The 20,630-nt window shown below is 34.5% G+C and overlaps 2 protein-coding genes across 5 annotated transcripts; both read right to left on the bottom strand.

The window, feature by feature from the left end:
* Positions 1 to 867: 867 nt before the first annotated feature.
* LOC109806434 (myosin-11) lies at positions 868 to 15,696 on the bottom strand. Of its 3 annotated transcripts, XM_020368841.3 has the most exons (38): positions 15,328 to 15,695; positions 14,524 to 14,652; positions 13,525 to 13,668; positions 13,300 to 13,445; positions 13,056 to 13,212; positions 12,857 to 12,915; positions 12,304 to 12,463; positions 12,075 to 12,224; positions 11,841 to 11,977; positions 11,617 to 11,763; positions 11,386 to 11,487; positions 11,182 to 11,239; positions 11,000 to 11,101; positions 10,378 to 10,415; positions 10,058 to 10,184; positions 9,804 to 9,974; positions 9,530 to 9,661; positions 9,296 to 9,405; positions 9,111 to 9,171; positions 8,682 to 8,859; positions 8,292 to 8,497; positions 8,087 to 8,206; positions 7,485 to 7,583; positions 7,060 to 7,281; positions 5,834 to 5,973; positions 5,244 to 5,355; positions 5,113 to 5,157; positions 4,765 to 5,031; positions 4,494 to 4,649; positions 4,198 to 4,404; positions 3,902 to 4,045; positions 3,222 to 3,292; positions 3,007 to 3,106; positions 2,853 to 2,909; positions 2,700 to 2,756; positions 2,546 to 2,626; positions 2,376 to 2,458; positions 868 to 1,401 (listed from the first exon to the last, which is right to left on the bottom strand). In XM_020368841.3, exons 1-38 carry the CDS (start codon positions 15,328 to 15,330, stop codon positions 1,278 to 1,280), a joined length of 4,602 nt encoding a protein of 1,533 aa, XP_020224430.1. In that variant the 5' UTR covers positions 15,331 to 15,695; the 3' UTR covers positions 868 to 1,277. The 3 variants fall into 3 exon arrangements, 2 of the variants coding, with proteins under 2 accessions (XP_020224430.1, XP_020224459.1); XR_014427888.1 differs by lacking the exon at positions 868 to 1,401 and having other exon boundaries at positions 2,414 to 2,458; positions 2,546 to 2,639; positions 15,328 to 15,696; XM_020368870.3 differs by lacking the exons at positions 2,376 to 2,458; positions 2,546 to 2,626; positions 2,700 to 2,756 and having other exon boundaries at positions 15,328 to 15,696.
* A 989-nt stretch (positions 15,697 to 16,685) lies between these two features.
* Positions 16,686 to 19,798, bottom strand: LOC109790662 (GRF1-interacting factor 1). Of its 2 annotated transcripts, none has more exons than XM_020349854.3 (4): positions 19,471 to 19,798; positions 18,608 to 18,684; positions 17,565 to 17,649; positions 16,686 to 17,435 (listed from the first exon to the last, which is right to left on the bottom strand). In XM_020349854.3, the coding sequence occupies exons 1-4, from the start codon at positions 19,549 to 19,551 to the stop codon at positions 17,055 to 17,057; spliced, it is 624 nt and encodes a 207-aa protein (XP_020205443.1). In that variant the 5' UTR covers positions 19,552 to 19,798; the 3' UTR covers positions 16,686 to 17,054. The 2 variants fall into 2 exon arrangements, with proteins under 2 accessions (XP_020205443.1, XP_020205451.1); XM_020349862.3 differs by lacking the exon at positions 19,471 to 19,798 and adding an exon at positions 18,977 to 19,411.
* Between the last annotated feature and the right edge of the window lie 832 nt (positions 19,799 to 20,630).

The following is a 20,630-nucleotide window of genomic DNA, read 5'->3' as shown; positions in this document are numbered from 1 at the left end:
TTAGTGGTAGGGGTTGACCCATGTTTAAGCAAGATCAAGGGTTTGAATCCTGCCTTGTGTATGCAGCCGCGTTAAATCTTGGGACTAGTTATCCCACCCATATTGAAATATTTTGTAAACATTTGTACATTATAAATTAAATTTCTAAATGCAATCTAATTGTGTTCTAGAGTTTAATATTTGGAACATATAAACAATTTAAAAAAAATATTCTGAAATTTATTGTAGAAACATAACTAGCATATTCCAGAAACAAAATTATAGAATATTGATAATTTTTTAAAATATATTCCAGATTTTAATTTTTGAAATGCGTTAAATTGAATTTCTGAAATTAAAATTGTTAAGAAAATAAAGGTATTTATTATTCAAAAAAAAAAAAAAAGCGAAAAGGAAGACAAAGAAGTATAAAAGGGCTTACAAATAGTAAAACCAAGTGAGCCCATATTAAATACCATCAGATAGGGGCCGATCTAGAATCTTTACGGGGGCATGATGTTTAATAGAAAAAAAACTCACTCCGCAAGATTCAATTACTTTTAGGCACATCCTTCTTCGTTCGTCTTCTATATCCATACATGTGCATCAAAGTCTCGAAAATACATGGCAGAGTAAACTTTGAAACTCTGATCGGAGCCGCACCGAATTTCATATTTAAAGACTCAAATCTTGATTCAGTGCGACTTAATTTTTGTTTCCAAATTTAGATACGTGGACCGACCCAGATATATTTGGCAATTTCATGAGGCCTCATTCCATGACGCGATGAGCTAATAAAGATATCGGGGAAGGTGGATTCGTTATTTGAGAATCTTGTAGTGATAGGATAAAATAGCCAACTCGAAAGCAATGAAATGCACGAAAGAATACTCCAAATAAAAAATGAACTTTTGCTGCCGCTTATCCTGAGTCATGGTCATGGACTTCATTCACTTGTATAATTAGGGGAAATTCCTATACTTCTTTCTAAATACAAAATCTTATTCTAAGCAAAGTCAATGTGCTCAGAAGTAACAAGGTTTATAAGAAAATGAGCGTGAAAACTTCATGGAAAAAGGCTATTATAGTATTATTCTTTTTACTCCCAGTCCCAGCCCAAAAGTCTACTTGCACGACGTGATCACTACCTTTTGCCATCCATCACTAAGATGTAAATTTTGGCATGTTCTGACACAAAGTCAACAATTCAATCACTCCATGATAACATCTAACTGATGCAACTTGGTAACTCCATGGAAGTAGGTAAGAATACCGGTGGATCAAATCTACAAAAGCTGTCAATCTGGGCGCGGCAACAAAAAGCTAAAGCCAGAGTTTTCACGAATTAATGGCGGGGGCTCTATATCTGCGATATCTATCTGTTCCATTGATTTCGATATGTCATCAACAGAAAACGGAATGCTGCAAAATAGATGCTTTTCACATGTTAATGTTACAATGTCACAATATAGATTGCAAAAGGATATAGTAAGAATACAAGTTTGTCAAGATAAACTCTTCAGCAAATACTTATAAGAAAGTAAAATATAAAATGAATGTAAAATAAATTAAACTTATTACATAAAATCTTATGCAACTATAGTTTTTCAGAAGCTCCCTCGTGCAAATTGTTCATAAGCACCAGTAAATATATCAAAACTTGACATCCTTTCCTTAGAAAAATCATAATAGTAGGGTTTCATACATAAAAAACTCCCATAAGCTGGAAGTTAATCCAAACTAAGCTTTGGTCTTCACCTACGTACCCAGATTAGTGGAACTTGTCATATTTTGGAACTTATTTTATTTTTTCTTTTTCTACAGCTTTCTGTTAGAATTTTTTTTGTCCTGAAAATAGCTTTTCCATGCATGCTTTCTGCCTCGGGACACAATGAAAATATGATAGTCCAATGAATGCGGCTATAAGTTAGGTAGGTTATATAGCAACATCACAAATCTGTCTATATTCAGTGTGGACGTGTTTGTGCGCACGTGTTTTTCTGGGTATATCAGGGATCATAAATTTGAGATTTGAGAAGAATTGAAGTCGGGGATCACAAATTGAAAACAGCCCTGAAGCTCAGGACTGCAACTGTGCCACAAGCTTATTCCAGTTATTATATTTATTTTGTATTTGATTGCCATGCATCATAGGTTAAACTAATTAGTAAGAATCACTTTGTTGAAGCAACAAAAAAATGTGAGCTAACTAAACTATTTGCGGGAGTGTAAAAACAATAGGAAAACCTCAACAATTATCACATGGGCTAATGATATCTGGCTGACCTTGAATCATCGTCCAACAAAAAAATGTGAGCTAACTAAACTATTTGCGGGTGTAAAAACAATAGGAAAACCCCAACAATTATCACATGGGCTAATGATATCTGGCTGACCTTGAATCATCGTCCAACAGGAAAGAATTACTAACTGCATTATTTGAATCTTCAGTCATCAGTACTCTCATATTGGATATGACCTAGATGAAAACATTAATACGGCGAAGCTCAGCATAGGTTTTTGGCACATCTTATATTTCATGTTAACTTTTTCTGTAAAAACTTACATCGGAGGACACACTATGCGTTCCATATTTGTCATCCCAGTACATGGTGCTTATCCGATATAACTGTTGTATACTAAGGACCTGTACACACGGACTGAGAATGGTAACTATTCCATAAAGTTAACTTTCAATGACAAAGATTTCTTCTACTTACTGGGCACAGGTCATGGCTTATTTCATCTAATGTTTTCTTTGGTTTCTGATGTATGACCTAAACAAAGGAAGAATCGGATCATCATTTTTTCCTATCTCTGACCATTAGGGAAAAAAAATGCTAGATGGTATGTAGCCAAGAATATATAGATACCAGAAATCCAATAGCTTGTCTAATATGTTTGAGCTCATCCCAGGCTGAACCTGCGTACTGCAATTTTTTTTTTTTTTTGTGAAAGGTGGTGGTGGTTAGTATATGTACCTATTAAAAGAACTGAAGAAATAACAAAAGTGTAAAGTAAATGCACCTCATCTGTTGCCTTATAACACCAATGCTCCAATTCAGCCAAACCAGCTTTGACATATTCTCCATTACTAAATGAGCAGCACTCCCGTCTTAAAAGAAGACTGTAACCAAAAAAAAAAAAAAAAAAACAGAAGAGGTGATAAAAATGAGAGTTCCAATTTATAGAACAGAAGACAGCCCTTAAAACAGGATATTAGAAATGCTTAACAAACCAACCTGTTGAATAATTGTACATTGATGAAAGAAAAAATTTGTGTGAACACTTTACGAACTAAAAATGGAGGAACCTGCCAAAATTAAGCCAAAGTGGGAGAAATCACTACATCACAACACAATAAATGAAAACATAACTTGCCAGAGAAAGGCAAATAAAATAATGTTGGAAGAATATAATATGTATACCTCTCTGAGGCTTGATCAAATTACTGAGACCAACCCTTTTGTTCTCAAATTTATACTAACCTCCCTTATTTAATTATTAATGTAAATCCCCCTTATTTAAAACCAAAATAAAGAAAGCATGTGTAACTTGAGAAACAATAATGGAGAGCATGTAATTTTATTAAATTTCAATTTATTTTTTTAAACCATGTTATTAGTACGAAATATTCACCAGTTTTGCTAGTAACTAATCTCTGTCGAGAAATCTGGTTGACCACTTTTACTGGAATCTCCTTTTCCAACATTTTTTTCATTCACGTGACTCGAATCTTATTTAAAGGAACCAGGTTCAGTTCCATTCGAAACAATGACTTATTGATTATACATGATTTTATTACAATATATTTAACTGGAGTGATCTAAATATGTATGTAAAGAGACAGATGTGTTATTGGCCTATATTGCTTTAAGGAGGCAAAAACAGACAGAATGATGTCAAAAGAGATTATACTAACATGATTTGCTTTCAAAGTATTTAGGAAGTTTCCTAGGCTCTTCACTATCCCCTGCCAGTGAGCAATCAGAGCACGTTGGGCTTCAGTGTTTGCAACAGATCGTGATGATCCTTTAACCAAGCTTGCTCTGGATGTTCTTGGTGCCTATCTCATCACATTCCAAATGTTTTATATGATTGAATTCAAAGGAAATTCATAAATTGGAAGAAAATAAATTGATCATTGTTTTAAGCATGCATTATAAACCAGTAGGTAGAAGCTTACTACAGTACAGATTAATGAATAAATTCTCATACCTGGATGCATAATCCGAGTAAGGGGGAAATTTCTTTTTTCAAATTATCACGAATCATTCCATATATCTTTTCTACATATGCTGTAAGCTGCTGTTTGAAAAGCAGAGCTGGGTACTTGGCTTCAACTTGTCTTAATGTATCTACTCCTCTGCTTGTAGCACCATTGATTAGGGAAAGATTGACTCCAGTTGGAGTTCCACGGAAACTCTGAAAAAAAAGGGCAGGGCCTATGCTTATCTGAAAAATGAAAGATTTTCATTGGGAATTAATTTGTTCATATCAGAAGCTTTGTTTACTTGAGTCATCCTCCCGAACAGGGTTGCTGATGAAGAACGACGGCGTTGTGGAGCCATTCCAGCAGCACCACTAGCCTTGAGCGTGCGCTGGAGTAACAAGAGAAGTGTAGAGGCATTGGATAACCAATAAGCCAAGACATCATTGTTATCCTGTGTCTGAAGTCCAAATGGAAATATATCAGCAATTTGAAAGTATTCCACTAAGAAAGAGGTGTAAGGAAAAAAAAAAAAAAAAAGAAGCACTAGCATGTGGAAGTTGCACTTTTCACACCTCAATTGCATGGCCAATAGTTTGGATGATACGATCAAAAACACTAGTACGCTCAACTTCAAATGATCTCCAGTGCAAGAGGCATTTGTAGATGATACAGGCAGCAATTGGTCTGTTCCCAGCAAAGCCTAGATGTTGTGCAATACATCTAATGAGTAACTCTTGATTCTCCTGTTGTTTCTCATTTAGGGACTTTTGTGGTTTATCATCCAAGCCATCAGAGGGTTCCCTCCGGTGCATTGATGTGCTATGCATTTCCTGAGTAGACTATTAGGCGACCAAGAAAAAGTCAAATCCATATAGACATACCCAAAACAAATAATTAGAATTTAAAATAGATTCCGCTACCAGAGGTGTCTTTGATTCTGCCACAATATGACCACTTTCAGTTCTCTATCAACAGAGACAAGAAACTACTTTAAACCAATGTCAAGCTTTATATTGTTTTCATGTGTATAATATTAATTATTGAGGATTACCTGGATAATTGATCTTGAGCGTCCTGAAAGGAACTTATTAGGTGCCATGGACACAGCTTGTTGACGTAGAACCTGATTCTCTGATTCTAAATTCGTAATCTTCTCTTCTAGCCTAATCATAGAATTACGAGAATCCAGTCAATCATCTCAGTGAATTAAGATTGGCATGATATGATGAAATTAAATTTGAAATTAGCTATAGATTATTCTGAGAAGTCAAGAGAAGATAAAGACAAATTTTTTAACAGCTAGCCAATGATATTATCACACATTTCATGAGAAAGTGTCTACAACAAGGAATTTGGCACACAAGTTTAAACAAGTCATCCAATATTTTCAAGGCAGGTCATCGTTGATTAAAGGATGACCCAGTATACAAGGCTCCCACCACCTAGTAGAGTCTGGGGATAGTAAATGTACACAGCCTTACCCCCATAAGCAGAGAGACTAACTGTTTCCATGATTTGTACTAGTGACCTCTACTCTAGGTCGCAAAGCAACAATTGTTCCAAGGCTCTCCCTTGCAAGACATCACTGATTATCATGTGAAAACAATTACATCATGGCTTATTATTCATTATTTATATTACCTAGTCAATGATTCTTGAAGCTGACGGGCCTTCTTCTCTGTGTCTTCTAGTTTTGTACCTCTTTCTTCACTACAATCTTGGGCTTCATTGTATTTTCTTTCAAAGTCATCAGCTCTCTGTTTCTCTGACTCAAGTGAAGTCTGTGTGAAGATAAAGCCAAGGAAAAATCAGTTAAGATGATGAAATAATCATGATATGCTGCTACAAAAAATATTGGTATATCTACAGCACTTCAAGTGACTGTATTTTTACCAAGGCTATGCTAACAGCAGCATGAGTTTCATGCTGGCAAATTGTTGCTGGTTGACAACCACCATCATATGTGGGGGTGGTTAATGAAATTGACGTGATAATCCAGGTTGTCAGAGGGGCCATATTTATTATACGTTTTTTAGGCTGTCATTATTTAGAACTGTATTATTCTGAATAGAATAATCTTAGGAATTTATTTCCATTCTAATAATTTTGCAATAAATATCTGTAAGATCTCCTAGAATGTCTGTCTTGTAAAGATGCTGAGTGACTATTTTATTAGGATTGCCCCAAAAGGGAAGTTCAATATTTCCCAAACACATTTTCCTAATCCCTTGATATAGTTATTGTGACTTCCTAACAAAAAGATATAGCATCTCATACAAGCACTCTGAATTGTACCACAAGTGCAAAGGTCTCACCAAGTTCTGAAAACATCTTTGATGAAGTCATATTTAGGCCTAGTATGGACAAACTTTTCAATAAAGTGAATCAAACTTGTCCCATAAGTTAAAATCAAATTATGCACCTCATTTTCTTTGACCTGATGCATAAACTGATTTTAACTTGTAAGAGAAATTTGACCTTCTCATTTTCTTTTCTTATGTCCAAAATAGGCCATAGTTCTATTTACAAGCTAGGTTACATAATTGGATACATGTTTGGAACAAAGAAAAACTAAATAATATATTGATTATATTCACATTGAAACTCTTTCTGGTTTTCAATCTGATATACCAAATTCCATATCTGTTAGCTGTTTTTGATTTTTTTTTTTCCTTTACCAACTAACCAATGAAGAAAGACAGGCAACAAAATTAATGTACTATTCTAAGAATGGTATGTCATATATTACTGAAATAAATATTGTCATAACGCTTTCAATTTTAAAAGAAACATTTTATATACCACACATCCTTGAAATAGGGTTCACCTAATAGGGGATTTGGTCTTGTGTGACTGAACTTTCTTACCTTTAGGCTCTCAACTTCTGCTGTCAGTGTGTCAATCTTTTGTGTATCTTCAACAATTACTTTTGTTTCTTGAATAACAGGAGGTGCTTCTTCAACAACTTTCTTTGTATTCTCTCGCTCTTTGATGAGCAGAGCATTAGTTTCTTCAAATTTGCTCTGCATCTCCTGCAATGAATTCTGCAATTTTGCTATCTCCTGTGCTTTGGATTCTTCTAGATTGGTCTGCACAAGATTCCACATGGCTTACTTTAGGCCTTACCACAGTTACCAGTGAGAGGATACTTAATAACTTGCAATATTGACCTTTTAACCTTCTTTTAATTTCTTATTTGTGCAAAAATATTTTTCAAAATGCATGGTTGCGTAAGAGATCAGAACAACAAAATCCTTTCAAATTATTCCTTTCCATAAAATATGCATCTTACCTTTAAACCTTTTTCTAGTTGGAGACGCCAAGTGAGTTCCTCCACTCGTTTTTCAAGTTTATCCTTTGCTTCTTGAAGGGCACCAGTTTCTCTTGCAGCCTAAAGCAAATGGAAACAAATGTCAGGAACAAGCAGCTTAATCAATTGGATCAAGGTGAGGTTAGTTTTAGATTTGATCCTTCATGCAACTTAAATCAAAAGAAACATCAAAGAATGAGAAATATTGCATGACTCTCAGTTCAGGGCCATTGTGGACGGGATATTATTCTTGTTGTTTTCTCCAAGATTTATGTTGTATCTACTTCATTTATTTCAAAATAAAGAGGGAACAAATTTTTGTCTTCTGTAATCCCAATTCCCAACTGAAAAGTTAAAGCCAATCTCAATCTTTGCATATTAGAAGAGAATTTTATGTTCTTTTATTGTTTTCCCTTTCATGAAGATGATGATAACAATGAAACAAAAAATATTAAAATAGTTTGTATACACTTTTATGATTTAAAACTTAATTTTATAATGAAAAAAATGATCAAATAGTCATCTATTACTGAAGGACCTACTTATATAAGAATCACGGTATTATGGTAAGCATAGAAACATACCATTTTCAGTTTCCTAAGTTCTCTCCTGGCTATACGCCCCCTCCATCTGCATTGTGTAATTACTGTACCTTTCTTGAGCCTCTTATAATATATGGCAGCTTTGTGGCACCGCCACCGAGCCTGCAATTTGTTGAGAGAAAGAACATAAAATATTGAATACTGATGGCCTAGAGATGAAACAAATCATATAGTACTTGACCAAAACCTGAATAATGATAGCAGCTTTAGTCTTCTTCTTAAATCTGAATTCCTTGCGAGCAGCAATGGCCCTTAAAGCTGTTTGCAGTGTAAGTGTTGACACATGAAGTTCTTTATAGGCTTTCCTAGCTTCATATCGGCGTACATTCTTTTGAATTTTCACAGCAGCAGCTTCCCTTCTCAAGTGGTTATAGAGTTTATATGCAAGTCTTCCTACAGATAATATATCATATATCTTAAGGATAATAAAGAAAGGAGAATGATTAATTAATAACTAATGAGGTCTCCCAATGATCTGAGGTACATGATACTAAGGAGGGAATTCATACTCTATGAAAATATGATTGCATTTATGCTGATAAATGAATCAGATTATTTCACTTTTGAAACATTTTACCTCTCCACCGAGACTGCACATATATGGTCTGTTTTCGCAATGCAAGATAATGTTTACGAGCTTGATGGGTTCGTACACGCCGTTGGATAACTTTTGCTGCATTACTAAGAACTTGAGATCTCCGTGCATCTAGTTCAGCCATCTGACCTGCTCTCAAGAATACCTTTGTTTTTCCAATCTACAATATTTGAAGCCAACCAAATGAATTTTGTGAACATATGAGCAGGACATATTGTACATATATCCAAGCCGTAAGACCATACAAGATCCCTGTTGATATTGATAGTTAAATCTGAACGAGTCGCTATAAATTAATGATGCAATGTGCATGGTTATAGTTGTTGCTAAGGCCTTAAGAGCTTAACAATGGAGTCATGGACAACTGGACAAGAACATGAATAATTGTTCCGGTTAAATATTTCAGAGTACCTGATATCCTTTAAGCCCCATATTTTCTAGAATCTTTTGGCAACCAGTCTTTTCATCACAACTACTCACAGGTGAAAAACATGACATATTAGCACTATGCCCAAGTTTGGTACAAAATATTTGAAAATATCAAGTCAAAACTTTCTTCTTCCCTGGCATAGAAAATAAACTAAAAGAGTGCTTACTTTGCTTCCATGACCTCTGGGGCAAGGAGGCCAAATCTGTTTATAAATTCAAAGAAAGCACGGCGAGTAGGGTAGCCAGCACAACTGATTCTGATTGCCTCCAAAACACCCTGTAGGGGCAAGAGTTGGGAACAGTTGAAGAAGGGGTGAAGAATTGAAGGAACTAAGGATATACTTTTGTATAAACGATCTTCCAAAGAATGTAATAAATGAAGAACATAAAAGCATACTCACACCACAGCGAAGTTGTTGCATAATATTGTTATTCTCAAAAATTGCAGGCTTGAGGAGGTTGTTTGGTTTCACACATCTAATATAATGGGGTTCTGTAGAATTTAATGTCTCCATTAGTTGTTGTAGTTGTAGCTGCAGCATTCAGAATTTTGTTAGCCTCTTGATAATAAGAACGCATTTCAATTTTTGTAGGTAGTTAGGTGAGTTTGCATCATATTTGTTATTTGAGGCAAGTCCTAAAGTTTACCAATGAAGACTAGAAAAAGAATGATACCTTAAAACGGGAACCAATTGAAGAAAATTTGGAAGATTTTGATGTCTCTTCTGGAAGTGGTGGAAAAAGGCCAGATACAAAAGGACATTTAGAAGCACTCAATAAATCTTGATGTTCGGGAACCACATAATCCTTGTTTTTGTCTAAGAATTGGTCAGACTGGTATAATACCTGCAGATTTATGAGGGTAAATTTTAATAAGCAAAAATGTCTCGATTTGGCAGCAGGCAATGCTACTGAGATTAGTCATATACCTCCCCAGCATAATGAGCAATTGTGAAATCTGTTCGAGACAATTTTGGCTTAATAAAGCGCTTGTGATTCTTAAATGTTTGATAAAGCTTATTTGCAAATGTTTCATGAGTTGACTTTGGAAACATGCTGAAAGACAAAGGGAGAGAGTAAAGGCAAGAACAATGGAGGTAGATTCAGTATGCTATTTAATAAGGAGTTTTGGATTTGAAGAAGCCAGAAAAATCATGTCTACTTCTTATCGACCTAAAGGTAAAAAGTAAAAATCATCAAGCAAGCTATGAAAAGGAAGTAGTTCATGGGAAAAATAACAATATTTTACCAAGCTTCATCGAGGAGAGCAATGATTCCTCCAGGTTTCTGCAAAAGCGAAATCCATGTAAACGAATAGTACAAAAACAAAAGGGAAGGAAAAGACATGGGGGGATTGAATTACGCTGTAAAATGAGCCTAAAATAATAACTTGATGGAAGACTACTCAGAAACGGAACTTCCTTATTTGTAAATTTATGTGCATCTAAAACCCAAAATAACAGATTGTGTAATATACACAATACATGTCTTGTGGTTCAGTTCCAAAGAAGCAAAAAAGAAAATCATTAACCAAATTTATTTTCCTCAAAGGTTACTGTTCCCATGCTTCTCTTCCTTTCTATATGTATGCAGTTGTTCTGTAATTCTTTGTCGACCTTTGCAGACTGGGATCAATTGAATATTCATTATTAATTGGCACGGTATAGTCACACTAAATAGACTGTAGGATGAACCTATATTGGATAATTAAAAAAAAGAGCATAGTAAATATCATCATTATGTGTATCAAAAGCACACTACCTTCCAGTTTCATTCAGGTTTTGAACATAAGTTGAAGGCTTCCAACACAAAATGAATTAATTATACTCGGTGCCTTGAAGAAAGTGGGGAAAAAAAGGGAGAAAGAAAACCTTCTCAATAAGGTCCAAAACATCTTGGTTGTCAACAAATTCAATGTAGCTCCAATTGATCTGCTCCTTTGTATATTCTTCTTGTTCCATTTTAAACACGTGCTGAAATTCATCATCACAATCATATTAAATATGGAAATAGCAAACAAACTTGAAGTGTGTGATTTGTTGTTAGACTTTGCCTGATTGAAATGTTGCTGCAACTTCTCATTTGTGAAATTAATGCAAAATTGCTCGAAACTGCAGAGCATGACAAACTGAAAATGAGTTACAAAAGATTGAAACTTGAGAACAAGTAGAGGTAGAGCTTTCAATATCTTCAGTAATGCACTCTTGTGCACATACTTAAATGGATAGATATGTTGTTCTTCAAAACTATATATTACCTGTTAGCTTTAAAGCTTTCAAAACCATAAATATCAAGGACCCCAATCAAAGATTTAGATTTGGGGTCCTGTCCAATTGAATTGTTAATCTTGTCCACCAACCTGTTAGCAAACGCATAAATGACCCAGGAATCAAAACCAGAACCCTATAGACTTATATTCGGTATGTGTCACTAATTAGGCATTACAGAGGCCTTTAAAATGAATTTATTCCCATTTTTAGTATCTTACCAGTCAAATAGTCGAGAATAAATTGTTTTTGCCAATCCATCTCTGCTGACTAATGCACTTTGGGGATCAAGGCTCCGTTTTATAACTTCTTCAGGGGTGATCATGACACGCTTACATAATGCGTCTTCCAAGGCATCAGCATCGCACCTGATCCAATATTGACAATCATCTAAAGCAAACTACATATCATGTGGATAGAAGTAATAATACAACAGTGTCCATACATGAGAAGCTCAGCAGTTGTTTTCAGGTGGAATTTGGATTTGTCATCTTTTGGAACTGATGAGTCAACATCCTTTCCTTTGGTAAAATCAATATTACCAATATGAAGAATTGCTGCAACAACTCTGAAAATGGCTTCCTGAGAACAAGACAGCAAGGCAAAGCAGAGAGGTAAAAAACAATCATTCTACATGCTAGCAAGAAAGAAGCTATATTCATACTTGTGAAATAAATACCTGATCTTTTTGACTTATTCCAACAATATCCATAGCTCTCCGGGTGGCAAGATATTCACGAGCATCACTTATATCAGCCAGTTCATAGCATTTTGACTGGTTAAGGTAGTGAAATGATCTAGGATTTCCTAATTTGTATTTCTCAACTTCCTGTTAGCAGAATTTTTCAGTAAGTTTATTTATATAATTAAAAGAATCAAGAATAAGTAGACCATAGACAGAAGGCCACCTCCTGTGGTGCAGCACAAAGAAGATAAAAGCAATGGTAGTTCCTTTCAGGATCATTAATTTGGCAAACCCGAGATCTCTCTAGAAGATATGTTCGGATGGCTGCTCCTGATATTCTTCCACTTTTATCAAATTGGATCTCAACAAATTTACCAAAACGACTGCACCATTAACACTAGAAGAATTTGAAACCAACTCTTTGGTAATAGCTTAGACATTAAGCATCATGCAGCAGTTTATCTAAGCAAAAAATAAAAATAAAAAAAACATTTTCTTGAACAAAAGTTTGATTAAGAAAGGCATCATTCTAACTTCCCTTCTTAATATATCATAATGACTTTTGGCAATTTGATGTGATATTAAGGTAATGAAATTAGACAAATCTTGAGACTAAGTTAATCTATAATTTCAGAGAAGTAATAAGAATGAAGCACAAGATATCATTTATTGCCCACATGTCAGAAGACTGATAAAAAAAGTTAATTTATATACCAGAAATCATGGAGAATAAAACCAATAGAATTCTTTATTTACAACATATAAGAGAGACTCACCTAGAATTGTTATTCCTGACAGTTTTAGCATTTCCAAATGCTTCCAGAACTGGATTTGACTGCACTCAAATCAGTTAATATAGTAGTCTTGAATAAGTTCATATTAAAAGATAAGAAAATGGAATGTTATTCACATGGGGGAAAATGCGAATGGGAATTATGTTAGGAGTTAAAAAATGAGTCATTAATCGAATCATACTTCAAGAACTTGTTGTTCAACTGTTCGTCCTTCGGTACCAGCCCTACCACCTAGAAAAGCTAGGTATTGCATAAGCATTTTTGTAGTTTCAGTTTTACCAGCTCCACTTTCCCCACTGACTAGAATTGAATTGCTTTTTCCTTCAATAATCATTGCCCTGGTATTAATAAAATCAGCAATTTAATATTTGTTTCAATTACAGAAATGAAACTTGGATCTTAAGAAGAAAAAAAATTAGGATTACCTATATGCAACATCAGCAACTGCAAATACATGAGGGCTTAATTCTCCAAATGGTGCTCCCTTGTATTGTTGCATCATGTGTGCACCATAAATATGAGGTAGTCTTTGAAATGGATTTATTGCAATCAGAATATTTCCAGTATAAGTCTGCCAAAACAATAGGTAACAAATTTTTACTGATAAACTTTGCTGAATCTCATCACATTAGAGGGAAGAAAGCCCTTACATATATTTCATTCAATTCATATCTAGCTTTTAAGTTCTGCAGGACTCCAGGCTCGTGCAAATAGGACAGTTTAGTCATATCATCTACTCCACCAGGAGGAGCTTCCATATCCTTCGGATATATTTTTGATAATTTTGCAACAACCTTAAAATATCCAAAATAGAAGTATAAGTAATCATTCAGATTTAATCTATGGCTTGATAAGTTACGGCACTATTTTGCACTTTTTCCAGTTAGCAATACAAGCATGAGAAAGAACGAGTGCTGCATTAAGGAATGAAGTAAAATGAATTTAGAAGAAAACAAATAATAATTATTTTCTTACAGCAGAGTTCAATCAGTAAAGATAAAGCATGAATACAATACACACAGACGGTGATAAATTCGTCAAGACTCCAACAACTTAGACAGTGGATTTTCAGCACAATAAACATTAAAAATTAATCAAATAATTTTCTATAGATCATAATGATGACTTGAATCCCAAGCTGGGAATTTCAATAATGAAAGAAAGAACATTTGTTTATGGATCTCTTCCCTTCTTTATTCATCCCATGATCTACTTGAAGCTCAGATACAGCTGACTGACTAGCAGTACTTTATTGTTTTTTCAGATTATCACCGAGCAGTGGCTATGTATATAAACCTAGGATGATGACAAAGGAGACCAGGGGAAAAAGCTAGAATAAATAAGATGGGGAACCTAATGTGAAAAATACTATATTGAGGGGAAGCATATAAATTTTGTTTCTAAAAAGAAAAATACATGGGAAAAAGGATGGAGGCAAAACCCCCCACCCCAGCCCCAAGCAACAGTTCACCACCCCTAACTGTTGTCAAACAATAAGCCTATGAAAGGGTGCTGACTGCTGCCTATCAACGAATATTAGCAGTAAACCTATCAATCTTCTTCAGAAAATAGATTGGATATAAAATGGCAAAAACTATAATACAATAAAATAAGGAACCAAGTAACTGGCACTGTGACAATCTACAAACCTTTTTTCCATCGGTTGTTTCAATTTCAGCATCCTTTCCATTGATTTTTAATACCTGTCCATCAATCCAAGATACCTCTGGGTCTTCAATCCAGACATGAGAACCCACAATAATATTCACTGGAGTCCCCTGCAGATGGAGATATGGAATTATTAATTTTTTTTACTATAATTATCTAGTTAAGACCTCATTAAGGTTCTAAATATGTATTTTACATTATCTCGTATGCAAGAAAAGCCAACAAGAATTATACATTCGTTTGTCCCATGAAATGTGTCTAGAAAGATCTATAAAGTTTAAACCCCAAACTAAACTAAAATATGTCTAGTATTGAAGCAAGTTTCTTTCTCTTAGTTAGACAGGAACTGTAATATTAGCAACCAAAAAAAATAAGTCTGAATGGTTTTTTATTAACATTATCCATCCGGTATATCAAAGTTGATAATCAATAACTAATATGTACTTTTGTTAGTCAAAAATGATTTTAACATCAACAATAATGGACATTGAGAGCACGAAACTAGAACTTACAATCACTAAGTCAAGCATAATTCTCGTGAATAGTATTTTAGTTTAGTTTGGAATTTAGCACATTGGGTAAAAGTGGGTTTGATCACAAAGTTAGCTGCTACATGACAAGATATCATGCATTTGATTCCTAATGCATCCTTTTCTATGTAGTGATGTATAGAATAAAGCAGTGTGCAATTTGTGTGCATTGCATTTTATGATTGGTGAGTATATAGAAAGAGAAAGCGCAATGGATGAAAAAAGAAAAAATTAAAGTGAGAATTGGCGAGGTACCATTATTGCGGAGTAGATCGGAAGGTGTGAAGGATTAGGTTCATAAGGAGAAGGAATATGGATGGGGATGTGAAGGGAGCGTTAAGGGTGTGGGAAAATGTGAAGGTGAAAGTGAGAGAGGAACGGCATATTTTAGTTTTAGGGGGAAAATGAAAGGAGAGGGGAGGAGTGGAAGTGAATGTGGGTGTGGGTGCGGGTGTGGTTCCATCAAGAGACATTCTTCGCGATGCCCTTCAACTTCGGCACCTTCTTCTTCTTCTTCTTCCCTTTGCTTTCGCGCCAACTCGTGGCTCCTAATCAACTACTGTCTCTCGCTCTTTGCGGAATTTCTTCTCACTCCCTTCCCTTCCCTTCTTTTCAAACACTACAACTTCGTATCTATAAAATTCACTTTAATTTTATAAATTATATTATACTCAATTTCTATTTAAATATTCTTGTGTAGGGTTAATGAAAAGTAAAATAAGGAGAAAATAGATAGATATCAAAAGAAAAAATGGAGAAAATTCTCTCCAATTATTTACACAATCGTGAATTTTCATTAATCAAATTCACTTGCTAAAGAACGTCCCATACTTGTTTGAGTCTTGATGTTTGTTTGTTTGGTCTTTTACAGATACGTTAGCTGAGAAGTGATGGTTGAGTTACAAATAGTCCGAATAGAAAATAATAATAATAATAATAATAATAATAATAGTCGGAATAGAATTAATAAGTTAGATTTGTAGCTATTAATGGAACATAAGCATAAAAAAGATTAAAAATAAATAAAAATAAAACTAAGCTCCATAACTAATACAAATATTATTTTTTTTTTTTTACATAAAGCACACATAGAAATCACTAACTCCCCATCAATAAAATTGTCTCCAAATGCACGTATCTTATTGGTAATAAAATTTTCTCCATATGTATGTATCTTATGATACTCATCTGTATTAACTTTACTTTGTCACTACTTATTTATTTAAATTAATTATTCATATTATTATTATAAAACACTTTTAATTAATTAATATAAATAATTATGTTAATTAATTTTATTAAATTTATAAAAATAAATTTATGATTTATTAATTTTATTTTTCTTAAGTATCATTAAATTTTTATTAAAAAAAAAGTAAAATTATTAACTCATATCAAAACTTATGAAACAATATCAACACAAATAAAAAAATGTTAATCTGAAAAGTTTAAAAAATAAGAAGAAAAAACACACATATTCTCTCTTTTTAATAAATAAAAAATAATTTAATACACGCGGGCGTAGGGAAAAAACTTGCCGGGTATTAACCACCATGTTGCAAAATCAATAAATATTGTATACAGTTATTTGCTATGATGGGTATAGGTTTACGTTTGAACTTTGAACTCTGATGCATCAAAATCCATAAAGCAGAAATAGCGTCAAACTTACATAGAACCCTCTCCGACAAGTAGGCATAGAGAACAAAAAGGAGATGAGCTTGGGACCTTGACATTGACATTTATGACAAACTTTACACAAGAAAATAAAACATGCATCATGTTACTAGCTAGTACTACTGCAGACACCTTAAGGCAGTGATGAGATTGTTCGCCTTCAGCACAAGATAAACAAACAAGATATTTAAGCAACAAGTTTTCCCTTTCTTCCTTACCCCCTACATAATAACGTTCACTGCCTAATTTTCCTAACTAAACAACTAGCCAAAGGCCAAGGAATTTTGGCATTTTCCCTGGCTAGTTTAGTTTCCATCAGCAGCAGATTTGAGGTAAAGGGTTTCACCACCATCACCAGAGTGGCCACTAGAGCTTCCTCCTCTTCCTTCACCTGAACTCCCACCAATATCTTGCTTGCCACCTCCTATGCGTACAAAATCAGGAAACCCTCCACTTCCCATGGTTGCATTGGTGGCTTCATTTTGCAGCATGTGTAGCCCTTGAGTTCCACTGGAACTCATGCCAAGTTGGTTGTGCATGCCTTGCTGCTGTTGAAGCACTGAGAAGGGTTGTTGAGCATACAATAGGGAGGAGCGTGAAGCCATTAGCTGCTGTTGTGACATTTGCTGAGCCTGTTGAGCCTGCATGTAGTGTGCTCCTTGCTGCATCATTCCACTTGAAGGATACTGCAGTGATATTCACAAGAGCATGAAGTTAAATATGAAGCTTATGTTATGTAATATGTATGATAAGAAGAGCTAGCCAGTGACGTGGATCATAATAACATCGCAATATTTCACAAATAAAATGTGTACCTGACCAGGCATTGGAGGTGGTTGAGGTTGAGAATCAGCTATTGCAGCTAGGTACATGAGATTTCTCTGCAGCCTTGATTGGTTCCTGAAGTAATGGCAAGAGGATTATGACCATTTAGGACCACAACAAAAGGAACAGGAAACGAACGAGATTCTGATGTTTAGGGAAAATTCCAATAATTGTGTCGGCTTTCTATCTCTAGGTAAGCAAGGAGAAGTTGGATTTCTGGAAGCAACTTTTCCATAACCCAAAAGAAAAAGTTAATCTATTAAGACTTGAGAGTATCCTCTGTTACCTTACAACTGCATTGACAAAACGTGAATGATGCAATTGCTAAAAAGGTTGTCCTGTCCTAAAGTACGAGATTGACATTCCTATCAAACTGGATGTACACTATTTTTACAAAAAAAGTTGCAACTTTTTTCATCATCATTAATTGCAACTTTCTTTCATGATTTTAAAAAACTTTGCATCCAAATTTTCTAAGTATTGTGGGGTATCCCCACACCTTAGAAACAGCCTGCAAGGTGATGGAAAGTCACTGCAGACTCAATTTAGATTGAAGATTTCCAACAATTTCGATTATCATTATATTGAGTAGTTTATAATAAAAACTACTGTAATTGCGAGTAAACTTTCACATGAGAAGCTAGGAAGTTTAAAATTACTTAAAAAAATTTAATGTTAAGGACTGTTTAATCTTGCAGCCATGTTGTTGGCCTACAAATGGAACGGGTAACGAGAAAACTAAAATATAAAGTCAATGCAGGGATTGATGCAAGTAAATTTTCCAAGTTTCAATACCTTAAAGTTACTATATGACACTAATTCAGCCATATTATTCTTCTCACAAATTGTTGTTATTATATCATACAATAGAGTTGAAATCCTGATATAATGGATAGTACAACTTCGAATCCTTATCCGCCCGAGGAAATGCTTAAACTTCACCGTACATATGATGGGATCAAGGGGGGACATGCATGTAAAGAAACGAGAAACAAAATTTTCAATTGATACTACTATTTAAACCAATTCTTACTCGGCACACTCGCTCAGCTTGCCAGTATTCTGGCTTTCAACAATCTTCAGAATCAAGGACTTGTTCTCGTCCAGATACTGCATGTAAAGAGAAAAGAATATGGTCATATGAAGTCGACGATACCATAAAAAAAAAACAGGGAAAAATTCCTAGTAAATGTGAGGTGGTGCGGAAGCAACAAAAAGTCCTCATTAAACTGTCCCCTCTTAAAAACACACCATGATGCAATATGCACGGTGATCTAGAAAAGACTCAGAAATTATGCACGGAACTTATTGATAATATGATTTTAGGGTGAATTTTATAAATGTATGTATACCAAAAAGAAAATTGAAAAAAAAAAAAAAAAAAAAAAACTGTACTCCATACCAGAATGCAACTGAAATGAGAAATGTTAGCATTTTCTCCGCAAGGAAGCAATGAAACCATTTATTTATTCAATTTATAATTGTTGAAAGTTGCCCCACATGACACAATGCAGCATGAAGGTGGTAAACCAAAACAGAGGAGGCAGAGACATGGCTACACTAGACAAATCTAGTAAATTGCAAAAAACAAGAGTTGAGGTCGGAGAAAATAGCAAATTGATGATTAGAGTAAAAAAGACAGGAAGGCTGAAAGTGGGGTAGCAGCATAAGAGTGAATAAATAAAGGGTCCCAAGAGGAGAAGAGGAGGAAGCAAGTGACAAAGAATAAAAGGGCACAGTGGCAGCAACAGAAGAGGCAGAAGCAGAGGGAGCAGGGACACAAAAGAAAAGGTTCCCTGAGCAGAGACAGAAGGCGAAGGGAGTGGGAGATAGAAAGAAGCGGAGAAGAAGGATAAGGATTAAGGAGAATGGAGAAGAGAAAGGAAAGGAAAGGACCTGTTGAATGTGATCAGTGGTGACGTTGTTGGGGTAGTAGGCTGCCATGATGGGCTGCATCTGCATCAGGTGCTGCTGCATTTCTCACACGCTATCTATTTATAATATATCACACACTCACGCTCACTCGCTCCTTCCTTCGCCGGTGCAACTGCAACTGCAAAGTGCAAACAGACCCTGTTCTTTTTCCCTTCTCTTCTTACAATGCTACCACACCGAGAAAGATATTATAATTTATCAGACAAGACTAGAGAGAGACTTGAGACTTGAGACTTGAGAGGGAACCTGGTTGATTTGGCTCTTTCTACTCTGCCATCGGGTCCCTCTCTAGAACTGCGTGTCTTTTTCTCTCTCCTCTCCAAAAAGTAGTACTACCTCACGTGATGGACCAGAGAGAGACAGAATCAAAGATGCTATGCTAGCTTCATGACATGTTTGTAAAGAGAAACAAATAAGTGAAAATTAGTGTAGGGAGAGGGAGAAGTGAAAATTGAGTGACAATAAATCAGAAATAAAATAAAAATGTGATTATTTAATTAAAGACAAATAAGTAAAAATATGTATATATATATATATAAGAGAAATAAATAAATAGAGTTTACATTTTTTTATTTTTTTCACTTATTTTTTTTAACTAAACAATTAATCTTATTTTTACTCTTTTCACCCTATTTTTCCCTATATCAAAACGAGACATAAATGTACCAAAGCTTTCTCAACACCATCACATATGCCTTCTTTCCCATACGGAAAACCACCAACACAACATTTTTTATGAAATCTCTTTTGGGTAATGACAAAATCAAATTTTGCATAACTTCAAATTTAAAATATAGACAAACCCAACAGAAAAAATAAAATGAAACAAATTTTCAATTTTTTTTTAATTTTTAATTTATTTTGCAAGTAAAAATTATGATTATTCCACGAACTTTAATTATAAATAAATTTGTGTCAAATAAATTTGTGTCACATTAATAATAAAGTGGTGATAATAACCCTAATGAAAGTGATAATAATGATGGTTGTTTTAAAGGTGTCATAATTACTCTATAATGTAATAATGATGAAGCTGGTAAAATGGGTCATGGTTCATAAGTCAACTTGACCTAATAGAGGTTTGAATCGAGTTAGATTTAAAAAATTTATAAATTTTAACA

This window comes from Cajanus cajan, chromosome 7 (assembly GCF_000230855.2).
Source record: "Cajanus cajan strain Asha chromosome 7, NIPB_CcT2T_4, whole genome shotgun sequence".
Lineage (NCBI taxonomy): Eukaryota > Viridiplantae > Streptophyta > Magnoliopsida > Fabales > Fabaceae > Cajanus > Cajanus cajan.
This window is presented reverse-complemented; position numbering and strand designations above follow the sequence as displayed.